The sequence below is a fragment of the Emys orbicularis genome, chromosome 9 (genome assembly GCF_028017835.1).
Source record: "Emys orbicularis isolate rEmyOrb1 chromosome 9, rEmyOrb1.hap1, whole genome shotgun sequence".
Taxonomy (NCBI): domain Eukaryota; kingdom Metazoa; phylum Chordata; order Testudines; family Emydidae; genus Emys; species Emys orbicularis.
In genome coordinates this window covers 105,696,012-105,713,956 of record NC_088691.1, presented here as the reverse complement: position 1 = coordinate 105,713,956, position 17,945 = coordinate 105,696,012, and the positions used below count along the sequence as shown (strand labels likewise).

General features: G+C 46.9%; 1 protein-coding gene across 1 annotated transcript in view; it reads left to right on the top strand.

Annotated features, from left to right (window-relative positions):
* The window catches only part of ATP13A5 (ATPase 13A5), a 61,625-nt gene that overhangs the window by 38,367 nt on the left and 5,313 nt on the right, over nt 1–17,945 (top strand). Inside the window, exons 17-28 of the mRNA XM_065410589.1 lie at nt 3,876–3,993; nt 4,566–4,690; nt 5,006–5,169; nt 6,026–6,148; nt 7,441–7,520; nt 8,850–8,892; nt 11,247–11,356; nt 11,683–11,779; nt 13,152–13,224; nt 14,271–14,445; nt 15,866–16,056; nt 17,669–17,757. Of these exons, the coding sequence (XP_065266661.1) occupies nt 3,876–3,993; nt 4,566–4,690; nt 5,006–5,169; nt 6,026–6,148; nt 7,441–7,520; nt 8,850–8,892; nt 11,247–11,356; nt 11,683–11,779; nt 13,152–13,224; nt 14,271–14,445; nt 15,866–16,056; nt 17,669–17,757 (1,388 nt within the window). The remainder of the gene's footprint in view (nt 1–3,875; nt 3,994–4,565; nt 4,691–5,005; nt 5,170–6,025; nt 6,149–7,440; nt 7,521–8,849; nt 8,893–11,246; nt 11,357–11,682; nt 11,780–13,151; nt 13,225–14,270; nt 14,446–15,865; nt 16,057–17,668; nt 17,758–17,945) is intronic.

Here is a 17,945-nt window from a genome sequence, read left to right as displayed (position 1 = left end):
AAAAATAATATGCACACAACTTGTCACCCCAAATGGAGTTTCCCAGACGCTTCAGTTTAAACACACTAGATTAAAACAAACAAGTTTATTAACTACAAACAGAGATTTTAAGCATATACAAGTAATGAGACATAAAAGTCAGAAATGGTTACAAGAAAAATAAAGATAAAACACTACTAGTGCCTAGCTTAACAAACTGTTAAATTTAAAGCAAAGCTTTCTCACCACATGTGTTCAGCTGTCTTACTGACCAAACTTCTCAGGTCAGGACCTCTTCACCCAGGGTCCAACAAATGCTTCGTCGCTTGAGCTGCAGTGAACATGATCAGCAGGAAAAGAGAGGGGAGTGTCTTGGGGTGTCTGTTCCTTTTTCTAATCCTGTCCCCACTTTGAGAAGCATTACCAGCTGGGAGCAAGGCAACAGGCAGTCTGTGTGGAAGGGAACTCCATGCTGTGTCTTTGCTAAGGCCAGGTCTATGCTACAGACCTGTATCGGTATAACTGTGCCGCTCAGGGGTGTGAAAAATCAACACCCCTGAGCGACCTAGTTATACGCACCTAACCCCCTGTGTAGACAGCGCTCTGTCATCAGGAGAGCTTCTCCTGTCTACATAGCTACTGCCTCTCGGGGAGGTGTATTACCTACATCAATGGGAGCAGCTCTCCCATCGGCGTAGTAGCGCTATATGTGAAGACACGCCCTAAGATGTAGATTTTTTGCCCTGCAGTAAGGTGAGGGAAGCTGCAGAGCTTGACTGTTTGGTAAAGGCCCCTGGACTGGAACCGAGAGTAGAGGTTGGACCTGGGTTCCCCTACCAGCCACTGCAGAATGGTACTGCTTGGTGCAGTGATCTAGAAGGCTGCCTGGGTCACTTCAGCAACTACCAGTGGGGGAGGAACCAGCATCTTCCAGACCTGATAATTCCTTTAATCAGCATGAACTAATGAACTTTATCTGGGGACCCTTCAGAAGAATACCTTTCAAAGGTTCACTGAACTATAAAGGGAGGGGGAGTGAGGCCCTACGTTATCCTTCATCTTAACAACACAAAGAAACCAAGAACGTTGTTCTGCTTTCATTTTAAATCATCAGTGCTAGGTAAGTTCAGTAAAGTGTGTGCTTCTAGAAAGCTGACAGGTTGGAATGTTTTACTGTCTCTGGATACAGACCACGTGCTAGGTGTGTTGCTTGGGATCCTCAGAAAAGATGAGGCTATCATCTAGGTAGACCATGATGTTCTGGTTTAGGATGTCATGGAAGACCTTGTTCATGAAGTGCTGGAACATTGCAGAGGTGTTTGTGAGGCCAAACAGCATTACCAGGTTTTCCTATTGGCCGTACAGGGTTCAAAAAGCTGTTTTCCGATTCATCCTCAGATCACACATTGTGTAGATATGGCCGAATGGCACCTTGGCTCCTGGTTGCAGCTCAATTGGGCAGTCATAATCCTGGTGTGATGGTAGGATGTCAGCATTCTTCTTCAAGACATCACCATAGTCACTGTACTTGGGGAACAGTGCTGAAGTCGGCTCTGTTGATGGTTCCACCTAACCAACAGCTAGAGCCTGGAGGGGGTGCGTTTTGGTTCTGGGTCCGTCGGGCAGTGTGCATAGGCAGACTTGCTGGCAGAACTTGGAGTGAAAGCTAACCTGGTGCTCACACCAAAGGATGTATGGATCATGAGTCATTGGCCACAAACTGCTGAAGATAATAGGGAAGTGTGGCAAGCAGACTGTCCTGAACTGAAGGACTTCTCGATGGTCTTGAATGACAACTTCCAGAGGCACTTCTCCCATGTCACTGGCCCCAGTGACAAGCGTGAGCCATCTATAGTTTCCACTAGGTATGGGATGGTCTTTGGTGGAACTGGAATACCCAAGGCTTGGGCCGTATTGGCATTGATGGAGCTGTCCACTGCCCCAGAATCCACCAGTTCCCACTATGGGGGAATTCGGTAAGGCTCCCCCCTGGGACACAGAGGCAGACCTGGACTTTAAGATGTGGGGAACACTCAGCATGCCTAGGGCTTGCCACAGGGAGGACTTGGGGGGAGGAAGTGGGCAATAATATCTCGGGGCTCGCCAGTTCCCTCTACCAGCCCGGTGTGTGGTCATTTCCCGAACTGGGTAGAGCTTGTAATGGGTAGTTGGCGAGAACATAGCCAGATTCTCCACAATAAAAACACAGCCTGTGGCAATGACAGCGCTCTTTCTCCTCAGGGGTCATATGGCAGCATCCAGCTGCATGGGTTCGGGGTCTGGGTTGGAGACAGGGGGTACCCCTTCCTTTCCTCACGTTGTTTGTGAGCCCTTTTGTCAATGTGTATGACAAAGTCAACGAAGGCATCTAGGTTAGTTGGGGCCTCCACACGAGCTAGGGCATCCTTCATCTCCTGAAGTAGTGCCCACCAGAACGGGGCTGCTTCATTCCACTTGGTGCCGGAGACCAGTCGCCGAAAGTGGGTGACGTAGGATGACGACGGCCCCTGCCCCTTAAAGAGTTTGTGCAAGCCGCCTCTGCGGAGCGGGCAGGGTGGGAATCATCAAATATGGTGGAAAATGCCTGGAGGAAGGCATCCCACTCAGATAGCATGAGGCTTGCTTGTTCAAGCCGGGGTGAGGTCCAGTCCAAGGCATCTCCTTTCAGGAGCCTAATAACGAGTCCTACTTTCACTTGGTCTGTGGGGTAGGATCGGGTGTGGAGTAGAAGCAGCAGGCGACATTGGTTAATAACCCCCCTGAATGTTTGGCGGTCCCCATTAAAATGTTCCGGGAGGGGGACTGGGGATCCTGGGTCCGGCTACACAGCCGCAGCGCATGCTCACAGTGCCGCATTCCCCATCCACAGCTGGGCTGCTTGCTCTCATCGCATCTGGTTAGCTGCAGTGGGCTGTGCCATGTTTTCATCGTGGAGTTGGGTGGATTGCCTGCTCAGAGCTTGGTTCTCTGTTGTGAGCTGCGACACTTGGGCTTGCAGTGTGAGGATCTCTTCCTGGGAGCAGCCAACCCGTTCAGGTGTCTCCAGTACCCTCTGGGGCATGCCAGTCAGGGAGCAGGCCAGTGCCTCCATGCTCCCTCAGGGTAGACTTCACCAGGAGCTAGGGTGGGCCAAGCAAACTGTCAGGATCCTGCAAGGGCAGTCAGGACCAAGGGTTGGAGCAGGGTCAAACCTGAGCCCGAGAGTAGCTGAGAAGTTCATAGTCAAGTTCCATGCCCGGGTCGATACCAAGCATCAGAGTCCAAGTCAGGTTTCAGGATCTGCGTCAGGAGGTGAGGTCCAAGTCAAACTGAGGTTGAAGACAGGTGTTCAAGAGCAGGAATGGCTGTGGCAGCTACAGAAAATCCACACTGTTGCCTAGAGACTTCCTGAAATGCCTCTTGGATTTACCAATCAGGAGCCACGAGGCTGCTACCTCTCAGACCCCTGGAGGTGGGACTTCCTGTGGTCTGTGTCCACAGTGGGTCATGGGTAGTGGTTACAATTATTGCTGGATGGCACAGAGTGTTGTTTGGTGCTTAGCTGCTCTGCAGGCCTAGGTTCAAGACTCCCTAGGCTTTATTTAAGATGCAAGGAGGCCCTGTGGTTAGAACAGGGACTACTCTAACCACAAGACCTCCTTGTACTTTATATACTTTTTAAAGCACAAAACAAACTTGTAGCCCAGTTATTTGAAATATTCAAATCTAGTTGTCCGCTCCAGAGCCTTTGGATTAAAAACAGCTGATCATTTGCTGAGAAAGAATGTAGTATTGGTAAATGATGAACATGTAATATGCAGAGATTAAGCCATAGAAGAAAAGAACCAAAGACTGGATGTTCTTTAAGTCACTAAAACCATAAGACTTGCCCACATGTTCTTTTCTCCTCTAAACAGTCCCAACTGATTTCGTAAAGGAGCTTAAGGTTTACACGACCCAAGGTTTCAGAGTGATTGCACTGGCACATAGAGCACTAAACATGGGAAAGGATGTGGAACTGGACAACTTAGAGAGGTAAGCCTTGCTAATGTCCTATTATCACTGCTGGATACATCAACTCTGCAGGACCTGCCAGAGGAGAGGGAGCCGGGAATAGCTAAGCCATTTAGCATGATCCCTACACTGCTCATTGCCAAGTAAGCTAATGCTCCTGGTAAATGGGTTAAACTCAGCCCCCATGACCTTCATCTTTGCATTAGTTCTGTGTTGGCATGTGCCAGCCCAGTTTGGCGAGCAGCTGGGGATGGGAGCAGAAAGGAGGCATGTCTCCTCCCCATGTACGCTGTCTTCCAGGGGGTACAGCAGCTTTCTGTTCCTGAAGATATCTGGTGTCTCTGTGTGTGTGTGTGTGTCCTGGCTACACTTCCTGCTTAGTCCACACAGCCATGTTGTGGAGGCATGGCAGCTTGTGCAAAGCTGTAGACATGTAAATGCTCAGTGAGTTGCTTTGCTTCGCATTCAGGATCAGTTACGTTTCACTGGAAAGAAAAGTGCATCCTAGTGTGGATTCTATATCAAACAAATGCTGCTCCCGCCCCAAACACTATCGAAACAATCTCTCTGGGTGTATTTATCTTCATTCTCAGGGAGGAAGTGGAGTCCGACCTGACGTTCCTGGGCCTTCTGGTAATGGAAAATCGGCTGAAGGCAGAGTCCAAGCCTGTGCTGGAAGAACTCAGCGCTGCCCGCATCAGGAGTGTTATGATCACAGGTATCGTCTCTGGGCCTGACCCTGTAGCCCTCCAAGTACAGAACTCCCACATTGGACAACAGGAGTTCCATGAGCCGATGGCTCGCAGGATCCGGTCCTCGGACTTGCTGCCCCTGTTACATTAGCTCTAGATTAGTGCAATGAAGCAGTTACAGCAGCATACCCCTGGTGTAACAGCGGAGAATCGGCCCTCTGGTCTGTAGAAAAAACTGGGGGGAGAAACGCTTGGGGTGGGCACAGTGTGTAGCACAGCAACACTAGTAAAGTTACAGTAGACGGAAGAGCCACAATCTGCCTCACTTGTTGATTTGCCAGGTGACAACCTTCAGACAGCCGTTACTGTGGCCAAAAATTCCGGAATGATTTCCAAGACCAGCCAAGTGATTCTCATTGAAGCAAGTGAACCAGAAGGACCCACCCCAGCATCCATTACCTGGCAACTAGTGGAAGATAGCAAACAAAACGCAGCTGGAATCACTGTAAGCACAACTTGGGGGCATGGTCACTTTTCAAATGCTGATGGGATTTAATGAAGCATTGAGGCTTTTAATATGTGAAAAGTGGTTTTCTTACTACTTTGCCCAATAGGCTTGAAGTTGCTGTAACATGAAGGAAACATGCAGGATTTTTTTTAAATGTTCCATCAGCTGGGGGAGTGATATTTGATATAGCCATCAGCTCAGAACAACTCATAAAATATAATAGTAAATAATAATAGTACTCTGCAGATATATAGCATGTCTCATTCACCCAGTAGGGCTCTATGGTTAAATACAACTAGAAACATATGTTGTGTCTGGAAACAAACTTCAGTGTAATTTCTATAGCATAATTGACAATCACGTTGGTTAACATGTAGTAATTAACAAGTGTTAGATCACAACTAAGTAGTCACATGGAGCAGAGCCACAAAGTTTTACAAAAGGATGGTGGGTGAGGTAAATATTATCCCCATTTTATTGATGGAAAACTGAGGCACAAGGTGGTTAAATGTCTTTTCCAAGGTCTGTGACAATGTGGACAGTATCAGGGGGTAGCCGTGTTAGTCTGTATCTACAAAAACAACAAGGAGTCTGGTGGCACCTTAAAGACTAACAGATTTATTTGGGCATAAGCTTTCGTGGGTAAAAACCTCACTTCTTCAGTGAGGTTTTTACCTACGAAAGCTTATGCCCAAATAAATGTGGACAGTGGAACCCAGGCTTCTAGATTCCAGTTCTTTAGCCACTAACCACAATACAGTCATGGTTTGAGCAATTACATTTGTCCCCTTCATTAATCACATGTTAAGACATTATGATCCCAGTCTAAGAATAACTCTTGTCTGATTTCTAGGACACATGTGTTAATATTGAGGAAAGGACCAGTCCTGAAAGGGAAAGCAACAATTACCATTTTGCCTTGAATGGAAAATCCTATCAGATTATAGTGAAGCATTTCAAGAGTTTGCTGACAAAAGTAAGTTCGCAAGGAAACAAAGAGCTGGTTTTACAAAAACGTTGAATTTCAAAGGTGCTGTACTGATAAACGGGTGTGAGTCACTCAGCTCATTCTCAACAAAGAGACCGTGACCGAGCAATGGCCTCCGCGTTCCCCAACTTTATCCTGAATGCTCCTCTCTTAGCTGGTCTGTGTTCATTCTGCCGAGGCTTCAAATAAGAGTGACAATTGTGGGGTGACCTATCCAATGGAATTACCACTTTCCTTTAGAATTCAATTAAGAACATCAACTCATTTCTTGTCAGCCACCAACACAGCCATTGACTTGTGGCCACTATCAACCTGGGCTGCATTTAAACTGAACATTTGAACTTAAAAGCAAAAATCTTCACCTCCCGCTGCCCACCCCATGATACATGCAGTGACCATAGAGGTGCTCTTTTAAAATCCCTGAGCCAGATTCTCGGCTGATGGAATTCATTATAGAGCCATTGACTTTCATGCAGCGACACCAATTTACACCAGCTGAGAATCTGTCACTGTCTGTTGTGCAGTTTGAAAACTCTGCTATAACATCATGGTTTCACGTGAGCAGTGAATAAAAACGGCCCATTTAGGGCATTTTGAATATTCATCTGTCTCACAAGCAGATAAGAGGAAGCACAGAATTCATTTAATTGTAGCAGTCCAATTAAGGAAAAACACAGGCATGAATCAGCATTTCTAGAGCTGTGGTAGTAACTAATAAAACTGGTCACTAGCGCTATTGGTGAATGATAAAAGGATCACATAGACTGGAGATGCTACTTGATCCTGAAGAGTTGAGCTAAATTTAAAGGGATAATGTTCATGGTGCAGGAAAATGATCACACAGAGATGGGATCACATTGCAAACTCCTACAGGCTGATCCAAAGTCTATTAAAGTCATTGGAAAGACTCCCACTGACTTCAATGGACTTGGTGCTGGTGTCATGCCCTTATTTTGGAACTGGATTTTAAACACTTCGAAGTTTGTGGATCTTGTGACCCTGGGTTTTGGTACAGCTTTTTATGAGAAGCATCAGGTTCAGATTCCAAAAACTCCAACGTGTGGGGAGGAGGTTCAGAGCAGGGGTTTGGTCCAATGCCATCGGTAGATCAAAGATGAAAAGCAATAAGATGCTATTCCAGCTGATTCAATAATGAAGCAGGGCTGAATTCTCCCTTATGCTGCTAAATATCATACAAGGGACACTGGATTCCTAACAGCGCTAAAAATGTTTGGGGTTTGTTTTTTCAATCTAGTACCTCAACGTTCTTCTCTCTACAGATACTAGTGAATGGGACTGTTTTTGCTAGAATGTCTCCTGGGCAGAAATCCAGCCTCATTGAAGAATTTCAAAAACTGAAGTAGGTTCAGCAGAATGTTTTCTAAACATAATTACAACAGATACGCTGTGCTTTACTTCTCTGTGCTGCAGTATCTTTACTTTTGATTACAGAACTCAGCTTTCTCCCCCGACCTTTCTCCAGGCTTAAAACCTCTATATACCCTCTGAGCTCGCAGTGTATGGTCCCCTTTCACCCAAATTCACACCTAATCTACCTATACACAACTGCAGTGACTTTAGCCTTAGACCAATGTTAGTCACTACTCTCTACATTATAATATATAAAAGGCACCATTAATCATGAATGGCAGGATGAAATAAAAATACATGGGTCAGATCCTAATTTCATTTACCACAGAGTAGCTCCAGCCGAGCTGAATGGAGTTACCCCAGGCTGCAAAAAGTAGATCAAAATCTGGCACCTGATACTGGACTGAAATTGGCTCATTCAGGCATTAATGTGGAAATTAATATTCCCCATGGCCAGATATCACACTGTTTGTAAACATTGTCTGCAATGCAGAAGCAAGAGAAATACTTTTTGTAACTTTTTTAAAGTAAAATGATTGCTTCTGATGCAGTGACCACTTTGGAGATTGAAAACCCTGCTTATACACTGTTGAGGTAGTGCAGAGCAGGGACAAAGACAGCGTAGGTTTCCCAATGCTGAACACTGCGGTCTCCTTTGTTACTCAGTAATGGGTCACACGACTGAACTCTCAAAAACACTTTCTAGCATGTTGTATAGATATTAGTGCAGAGGTTCCCAAACCTGGCTGTAGAGAATTGGCTGGTCACATGGTGATGGGTCTGCCTCTTTCCAGCTGCACCCAGTGATAAAACTATGGTATAGTGTATTTGGACTCTCAGAAAGCCTTTGACAAAGTCCCTCACCAAAGGCTCTTAGGCAAAGTAAGCTGTCATGGGATAAGAGGGAAGGTCCTCTCATGGATCAGAGACCAGCTAAAACATAGGAACCAAAGGGTAGGAATAAATGGTCAGTTTTCACAATGGAGAGAGGTAAATAGCGGGGTCCCCCAAGGAGCTGTACTGGGATCTGTGCTGTTTTACATATTCATAAATGATCTGGCAAAGTTAAAACGTAAGCAAGTTAAAAACAAAACACAAAATTGGAGGAAGTACCATAGAAAAACAGCCACCGCTCTATCTCTCACTCCACCAACACACTCTCCTATACTAGGGCAGTAGGTGAAATGTAGTCAGTCACCTCTTTGTCCTGATGTGACATATCTGAAGATCCTAAGTGAGTATATGAGAGAGTATGTTAAATGATAAAACAGTTAAGTACAAAGTTCACCTATTAATTTTTTTTCTTTGTCCCTCTCAGTTACTATGTGGGTATGTGTGGAGATGGAGCCAATGATTGCGGGGTACGTAGAAACAAAAATGTCTCATCCTCCTGAAATGGTGTCTTCCCTTTTGTCATTCTGCCAAGTGCCATGAAAAGGGTAGCTTAATCTACTGCCATGAAACATTCTAACAGCACTGTCCAAATTAGGTTGTCAGAACATACAATCAATATATCCTTCAATGTGTCCCTTTTAGAAACATTCTTTAATGGAATTCTTCATATAAATGTGCACCCAACTAGAGTTATTGGGTATGATGAGAAATATTGGATAGGAATGTTCCTTTCTTATATTTTTACACTTCCAAAGGCAGTGTAATCTTCTGGGATGCATGGTGGAATAGCCTAGTCATTAACTATAAATAGAGCCCTATCAAATTCATGGTCCATTTTGGTCAATTTCACAATCATAGAATTTTAAAAATTTTAAATGTCATGGTTTCAGATATTTAAATATGAAATTTCACCGTATTGTAACGGTGGGAATCCCGACCCAAAACAGGACCGTGGGGGGAATCACAAGGCTATTGTAAGGGGATCACAGTGTTGCCATCCTTACTTCTCTGCTGCTGTCTTCAGAGCTTGGCAGCCGGAGGGAGGCTGCTGGCCAGGCACCTAGCTCTGAAGGCGGTGCCACGGCCAGCAGCAGTGCAGAAGTAAGGGTGGCAATACCATACCATGGCCCCCCTCATTTTTGCGCTGCTGCTGGCGGCAGCACTGCCTTCAGAGCTGGACTTCCAGCTGGTAGCCTCAGAGCTTCCCACAGCTGGGGGAGGTTCCCGGGATGGCATCGGGAGCGGCCTGTGCAGAGGAAGAGGAAGTCCTGGCTGGGGCGCCTGCAGCCCTGCACCTCCCCGTCTCCAGGCCCAGCACTTGGGAGTTAAAGGGGCCTTGGGCTGGCTGTGTGTGTATGGGGGGAGGGGTGACCACAGGCCTCCCTGACCATGAGGCCCGGGGTGGTCACCCGCTCACCAACCTGTAAGGCCAGCCCTGTCCCCCCCACAAAGTGACAACCTCCCCCCCAAAAACTATGCCACTCTCACTTCTGTGCTGCTGCTGGCGGCGGCACTGCCTTCAGAGCTGGGCTCCCAGCCAGCAACTGCCATTCTCTGGCCACCCAAGTCTGTGAAATCTGGTCTCCCTAGCATTAGCCAGATTTCACGGGGAAGATCAGATTTCGCAGTCCATGATATGTATTTCACAGCCGTGAATTTGGTAGGGCCCTACCTATAAAATACATTAACTGGCTTTACACAGCTTGGCTCACAAATCACTCCCATGTTCTAAAGGTACTGAACAGGAAGTTTGAAGGTATTAATAAATTCAAGGGAGTTCATAGACAGCAATAAAAAATGAGTAGGGGACGGAAGGGGTTGATCTAAGAGAAAAGATTAGATATAACACCTTGGCCAAGAGGCTATTTAAGCCAGGTCTACACTACAGATCTGTATCGCTATAACTATGTTGCTCAGAGGTGTGAAAAATCCACACCCGTGAGTGACATAGTTATACTGACCTAACCCCTGGAACAGACGGGGCTATGTCAACAGGAGAGCTACTGCCTCTCAGGGAGGCGGATTAACTATGCCAACGGAAGCAGCTCTCCTGTTGGCATAGAATCCTAGGACTGGAAGGGACCTCGAGAGGTCTCTAGTCCAGTCCCGGCACTCAAGGCAGGTCTAAGGATTATCGAGACCGTCCCTGACAGGTGTAGCATAGTAGCTGCTTCACATGTGCAGCTATGCCACTGCAGCACTGTATGGGCTTGTCTACATTACCCGCTGGATCAGTGGGCAGCGATCGATCCAGCGGGGGTCGATTAATCGTGTCTAGTCTAGACACGATCAATCGACTGCTGAGCGCTCTCCCGTCGACTCCGGTACTCCACCAGGGCGAGAGGTGCAGGCGGAGTCGACAGGAGAGCGTCAGCCGTCGACTCACCGCAGTGAAGACACCGCGCGGTAAGCAGATCTAAGTACGTTGACTTCAGCTACACTATTCACGTAGATGAAGTTGTGTAACTTAGATTGACCCCCCTTAGTGTAGACCAGGCCTGAGTGAAGACAAGCCCTAAGAAGGGAGGTAACAGGCTACAGATTTTGGAAGGGTGTAAACAAAGCAGGAGAGGAATTAGAATTTAAGAGGATACAAATAGGAATCATGGGATGAAAAGAAGGAAGGAAAGGAAAAACCTCCTGACAATGAGATTACATTATTCTTTGGAATAGAGGCAGATCAGTTGGTCAGGACACTTGAAACAAGACTGGACAAAACACCAGAAAACGTACAGGACATACTTGAGGAGCAAGTTCACATGGGCAGGGTGATGGACTCTGTAGTAATGTCTTGTCCTGCTCATACACTGGTGTATTTCAGGCTTTGAAAATGGCCCACGCAGGGATATCATTGTCAGAGCAGGAGGCGTCGGTGGCTTCGCCTTTCACCTCCCAAATCCCCAACGTAGAGTGTGTGCCCGAGCTGATCAGGTAAAGCAATCTCACCGTGGGCTTTCTGCTCTAGTACGTTATTGACACATTGCTACATTTCAAAGCACCATGCACAGGATTGTTCCCTAGGCAACTTCTGTTACCTGCAGTCACACGACAGTCACCACTTACCCTGAAACCTCTAGTGCAAAATCAGGAGTACACTCACATATAAATATAAAAATGGGTCCTGAAAAAACAAAGTAAATTTCCTTGTAACACCGTGAACTAAAATTCAAACAAACTGAGCTGCTTTTCTTCGGCAGAGTCCTATAGCTGTTAAAATTGCTTGTTCTATAGTCACCACAGAATTTTTTTCCTAACAGGGAAGGTCGTGCTGCATTGGTTGCTTCTTTCGCTGTGTTTAAGTACCTGACCCTGTACGGCCTGACTCAGTTTATTGGCACTGCTCTGCTTTACTGGGTATGTGTCTAAAACCAATCTCTCATCAATGAGCTGTGTCTTTCTCCAGATGGTAATTCTTACTAACAGCCCATAGCTAGGAAGCAAAGTTCTGCGTTGCTCCAAAGTATTGTCAAGGTGTCCCGAGCTGGGTAACAAATAGCAGAAATCAGTCACATTTACTGTTAGTGGGGCTACAGAACAAGTCCTGTGAAAATGGGCCAGCTCCCCCAGAAGAAAGGGAAAACACAAGCGTAGTTAAGAGTACTCACCAGCTGGAAGAGGAGGAGACACAGCAAGCAGGACTGGTAACAAAATGGCTCCCTTAGGGGTACAGCTGCCTCACTCTTCCAAATTTAAAGGGCCAGTCCCCACAAAGGAATGCTGGGGGAAAGCTCTTATGTGAGAGAAGATAGGCTGGGGAGAGGTAGTGATAAGGAAGATGCTGTAGGAGGAAGAGGTGTCTTCTGTGTATCATTGCTTGAGCACAAGACCATTATTATGTAGGAGAAATACTGAAATCCTTGTGCAACTTCTACTCAGGCAAAACTCCCGCTGAATTATGCATGTGCTTCCTTTTGCACAGGTACCGTAGTGCCAAGGAGCTCAGTGGGGCTCTTCACATATGTAAAGTGAAGCACATGAATGTTTGCAGAGTTGGTGCCCTAGTAAACACAGTAACATCAGACGCTGGTAATGTCACAGATAGAGCAGACAAGCACAGCAGGCAAAGATCGCTCATATGCAAGCAGAGAAATTGTAGAAGATTGCTAGTGTAGTATTTAAAACGGTGCACAGCTAGTATATTGCTGGTAAAAAAATCAGCTCTGCGGGACTTATTGATTAAATAAAACAACTAATCTGTTTTCATATCAGAATAGCTGAAGCCAGCTACTAAGTCTTAACCCTCTCTGCACGGCCACCAACTTTGGTTTAACAGCTTCGTCTGTGTGCCCATCACATTGGACAATGGCAGGACTGGCAGCACGGCCACTCCCGCTGAAGTTACTACCAAGTGTATGTGCTTCAGGCAGGGCTGAAATTGGCCCCGTCATTTGTGTCAGTTAATGGAACCCTGTCCAGACACCTACCACAATCCTGGGGTGGGCTCCTTAGCTGGTGTACTTTGGCACTGACCTCAGTGGGGCTGTGCAGAGGAGCTGGTCCATAAGACTTACTGGGCTGTGCCTTTTGATTTGAGAGGACTGGGAGTGGCATTATGTAGCTCGAAAGTCATATTAAGTATTATGATTTCGTAGAGAGAGTGCAAAGATAAACTGGTCTGGGCTGATACTCAGCTGATGGGTGCCATGGAAACGTGTATAATAATGAAATAATCTTAACAAACCTGCCATCATGGGAACCTTAGATGGGCTTTTTTTCTTTCCTTCAGCAACTACAGATCTTTGGGAACTACCAGTACCTTATGCAAGATGTCGTCATCACCCTTCTGGTTTGCTTAACAAGTAAGCAGCTCGGCAAAGGGTGTGCTTAAGGTTTTGTGTGTGTAAACCATCAACTTCGCTTTCTTTTAGAAATCTAAACAGCGAGGCAGATTCTGCTGATCCTTACACCATAACCACTGACTTCAGTGGGGCTACGTGGGCGGAACTGAGAGCAGGGTTTGGAAGTACAGCCACACTTCTCCTGTCCAGAGCATGCAGCATTCAGACACCTGCGGCAGCTGGAAGAGGAAGGGTGGGCTGATGGTTAGGACACTAGGCCGGACCTCTGATGAGCTGGGGTCAAGTCCTAGCTCTGCCATAGCCTCCCTGTGTGCCCTGGAGTAAATCGCTCTGTCCAGTGCCCTCTCTGTTAGTGGAGACAGTAATGCGCCATTTCTCCCACGGTTTGCATACCTTGCCTATTAGATCATAAGCTCTTTGTGCAGGGGCTGGCTCTTATTGTGAATCTATTCATCGCCTAGCACTGCAGGGCCTGTTCTTGGCTGAGGCCACAGGGCGCTATGGGAAAACAAGTAATTCATAATAATACAGGCCGAGGCTGTCAGACCAGGCCCGTGGAAACAGTGCAGGACCTGTAGAGACCCTTTGAGAGGGCAAAACCCCAGAGCACTGAGATGGGATGTTTTCTGTGGCTTTGTGGCAATGTTCAGCCTCCGGTGGTGATTTTGAATGACAATGGGCCAAGCGCCAATAGGACTCACCCACTGGCTCCCAGCAGGTAGTTAAGCCACAGCGTCAGAGGGCCAGGACATGGGAGTGAGCAGGTGGCAGTGGAGTAACTTGCATTGCTTTGCTGTTCAGTGTGGTCAGTTTACCTATTGAAGGGCCGGAGGGCAGGGTGTAGCCACAGAAGCAGTCCCGGTGGGGCGAATAAGGCCACAGCTTTCCCATTTATACTGGACAAACCTTGCAGCCTTCACACGTGGGCAAGTCAGTGTGAGGTACATGCAGAAGGGCTTTAGCATCAGGCTGGGACTGGTCAGGCCCCCAGCCTAGCAGCTAGGGCTGCATTGTCTCTGAGAGGAAATGTGTGTTCTCTTTTTCAGTGAGCTTGACCCAGGCCTACCCAAAGCTGGCCCCTTACAGACCTCCAGGGCAGCTCATCTCTCCTCCTTTGCTGCTCTCTGTCATTCTCCATACGGGCATTACTGCAGTCATGCTGGTCTGTGGCTTCCTTTTGGTGAAACAGCAGCCTTGGTACTCGGAGATGGCCAACCACAGGTAACTCCTCTGCTTCCCATTTCTAATCCCAGTCTTGCAAAATCACGCTGCCAGCTGAGACGGCAGCATGCTGAAATACAAGACAGTGCTGCAGTATTTGGGGGCAGTGGGCACTTACCAGGACTTCTCCATCCTTCAGCTAGTCTCACTCCACATCCCATGCACACTGTACAGTCGGCTGTGGAGTGGTTGCCTGCAGCTAGGCATGGGGAACAGGTCCAGAAGCCACTTTCTTCCTCCCCCCTATTCATCTCCTATCTTCTATGAACTTGTTCCTTTCTGCAGCATACAGAAGAATGGAGCATCTAACCCAGGGGTAGGCAACCTATGGCACGCGTGCCAAAGGCGGCACGCGAGCTGATTTTCAGTGGCACTCACACTGCCCGGGTCCTGGCCACCGGTCCGGGGGGCTCTGCATTTTAATTTAATTTTAAAGGAAGCTTCTTAAACATTTTGAAACCTTATTTACTTTACATATAACAATAGTTTAGTTATATATTATAGACTTCTAGAAAGAGACCTTCTAAAAAGGTTAAAATGTATTACTGGCACACAAAACCTTAAGTTAGAGTGAATAAATGAAGACTCGGCACACCACTTCTGAAAGGTTGCCGACCCCTGATCTAGCCCAAGTGAGAATATTGCTTTTAGCCTCATGCATATAGTCAACAGTGAATAGCCAGGACCGTGAAGCAAGCTGGTGCTAATGCAAGAAAAAAAGATAAACAGACCCAAACCTCAGTTTCATGTTGTCAACAAACAAATCCACTTATTTACAAATCCATGCTTCCCTCCATGCTGCCCGCTCCTGGTATCCTGTTGTGAGACAGCTTCTCCTGAGAGCATAAGAAGACCTTGGGTATGAGTCTCCCTTCTCTTACATTAGTGTAATTTGATTAACTTTAGGGGGAAAACTGTTGTAACAGAGTGGGGAATCGGGCTTCTTCTCTGTGTGGTATTTAGTTTAAAATCTCTCTCCAATTCCAGGAGCCCTTTACATCCTGTCATCATGGAGAAATGCACATTCAGGGCAGAAAATATAGCAAAGGTTTGCAGTGGGAACTTTCCCTGATTTACAGGGCTACGACTGGGCCCCTTTACTGCTGATGATGTTCTGTACTTTGATGGTTGAACACTTGCCAATGAATGTGGAGGCTGCTAGGGGAAAGGTTCCCCTTCCTGTTACCATCTCTGCCCTCAGAGCAGAGGTGTTAACCGGGGGAGCAGGGAGGTTAGGCCTTTTTGAAACAGATTTAAGCATAGCTTTTATTTTGGTGTGTGACACCTGGACATTACAGTGACGGGCGCAGGAGAAACACAGGGCGGATACGATATGATAGAGAAAGCTGCTTTATTCTAGCCAGTCCCAGCTTAGCAAGTATAAGCAAGTGCCTCATAAATGCTGGTGATTCTTTTGCAGAGAGTGTCCTCCAGCAAACCACTCCCTGACCATTCCAAATAGGAATGGAACGGCAAATGCCACAGCTGCCTACAGCAGCGTTCTAAGCTACGAAGACACCACTCTATGGCCACTAACTACAATCAACTGCATCATTCTAGCATTTGTCTTTTCCAAGGGAAAGCCATTCAGGAAACCCGTCTATACTAACTGTAAGTATAGCTGCATTAATATGTGCTTTCCAGAGATTTACTGTTAAAATAACATGGACACATAGTTTGCTAAGAATAATGCTTTGATTTACCTCCTCCTTTTGTGATTTATCTGGACCTGAACCCATGACCAGCATAGCAAGCTGTTATTGATGGAAGACAGTTCCCATTTCACCAGCTGGAGGCCAGGCTCAGCCATGCCCCAGGTGTAGGCTTTTTCCTCCAGGTTAATTTGTATACCAGCATGACCCGAGAAAGGAGAACCTGGCCGTGTTTGGGAAGTGGGCGTTTAGAGAGCAACACAGCAGTTAATGCTAGAACTGTTCGTTAAAATTTGAAGACAGATAACAAAAAGGGGGAGTTTTATTTGCTGAAATTCCATAAACAAAAATGATCTCCTTGTGATCTTTGAGGGACCCAGCTCTGTCCGGCATACGTTCTGTGGGACAGGAGCAGAAAAGTCTGTGATAAAGGCACGAAATTCTATCACTTTCTTTTGAGTTTTGCAGAGTGACTGAACGACCCCCTAGTAGCCCTTGACTGATAGATTAGAGAAGGGAGAGGAAAGCTTTGCTCAGCCACAGGAGGGTTAATTCCAGCGTGTACTTTAGAATGGAGTAGGCCCCAAGGTCTTCTGTAGAGCAGCAGTCGGGGAGGGGGGTAGCTGCCAGATTTCAAGCTCCCAAGGCGAGTCTGGTGAAGAGTCTTCTTTTGTGCTGACAAACATGCACGAATGTTCTTAACAGGAGCTGCCTTTTGGCAAATGTTCTAGAGCTCCTGCAAGGCGCTGGCTCGACAGCCTGACATCCTGCTTCCTCACCTCTCCTACGTGCTTCACCTGGATCTGGAGGGTGTCACGGAGCAGTTCACTCACCATGGCCCGTTCATCCTTGGCTGCTTTACCAAGGCAATGACCAAGGCTGCCGCTTGGTGCCAGCATTTTTGTGATGTGGATACATGGCCACTTGGAACTGCTCTGCAACCAGCAGCTCCTTGCACTTGAGTAGGCAGAATGGCAGCAGCTTTCATGCCTGGAGGGTCTGGGCAAGATACATATTAGCAACCTGGAAGCATAAGGCTCTGTGTCTGATTCCAAGATCCTGAGCCATCCGGCCCTTACTTCAGGGAATACTTTCACCCAGGTAACGTGACACCACTGAGGATCATATGCTCCCATAGTCTACGTGTGGAGTTCACACTCTCCTCACTGGTTGTGCATATGGATCAGAGCATACATCGGGAATAAGACCACCTGTCATCTGAGACCATGCTATCCTGGTGAGAAGCTTGTGTCTCCACAGGGTGGCTTTTAGTTTACACTGGTTGAATTAGTTCAAGCCTGCCTTTGGCAAATCGCCCATGCAGTAACACTGATGTGCACTTTGCGTGACAGAACGGTGTGGAGTCTCTCCTTCTTCTTTCAGTTCTGCAGCTCCTGTTGTTTGGTGGTAGAATTGGGAAGTTTTGCTAAACAAGGAGATGTGGTGCATAGCAATTCTGCAACACATCTCAGGAGCTGCCAGCCCTTTATCAATCATAACCCAGTCCAGTAGCAGGGGTTGTTCTGGTTACCAAAACACTTCACAGTGCCACAACGCTCTTGTTCCCCCAGACATATTTTCAGTCCTGCTGCTCATCCAGCTTGGAATTTGCCTTTTCCTCCTCTTTGCTGACATCAATGCTGTATACAAGGGAATGCTGGTAAGTGGAACTGAGGTTGCGTGTCCTTTTCACCCTCTCTGCATTTTGATCGATCATAGAATTATAGAAATGTAGGGCTAGAAGGGACCCCTTCTCTGAAGCAGGACCAAGTAAATCTAGACCAGCCCTGACAGATGTTTGCCCAACCTGTTGTTAATAACCTCCAGTGAAGGGGATTTCACAACCTC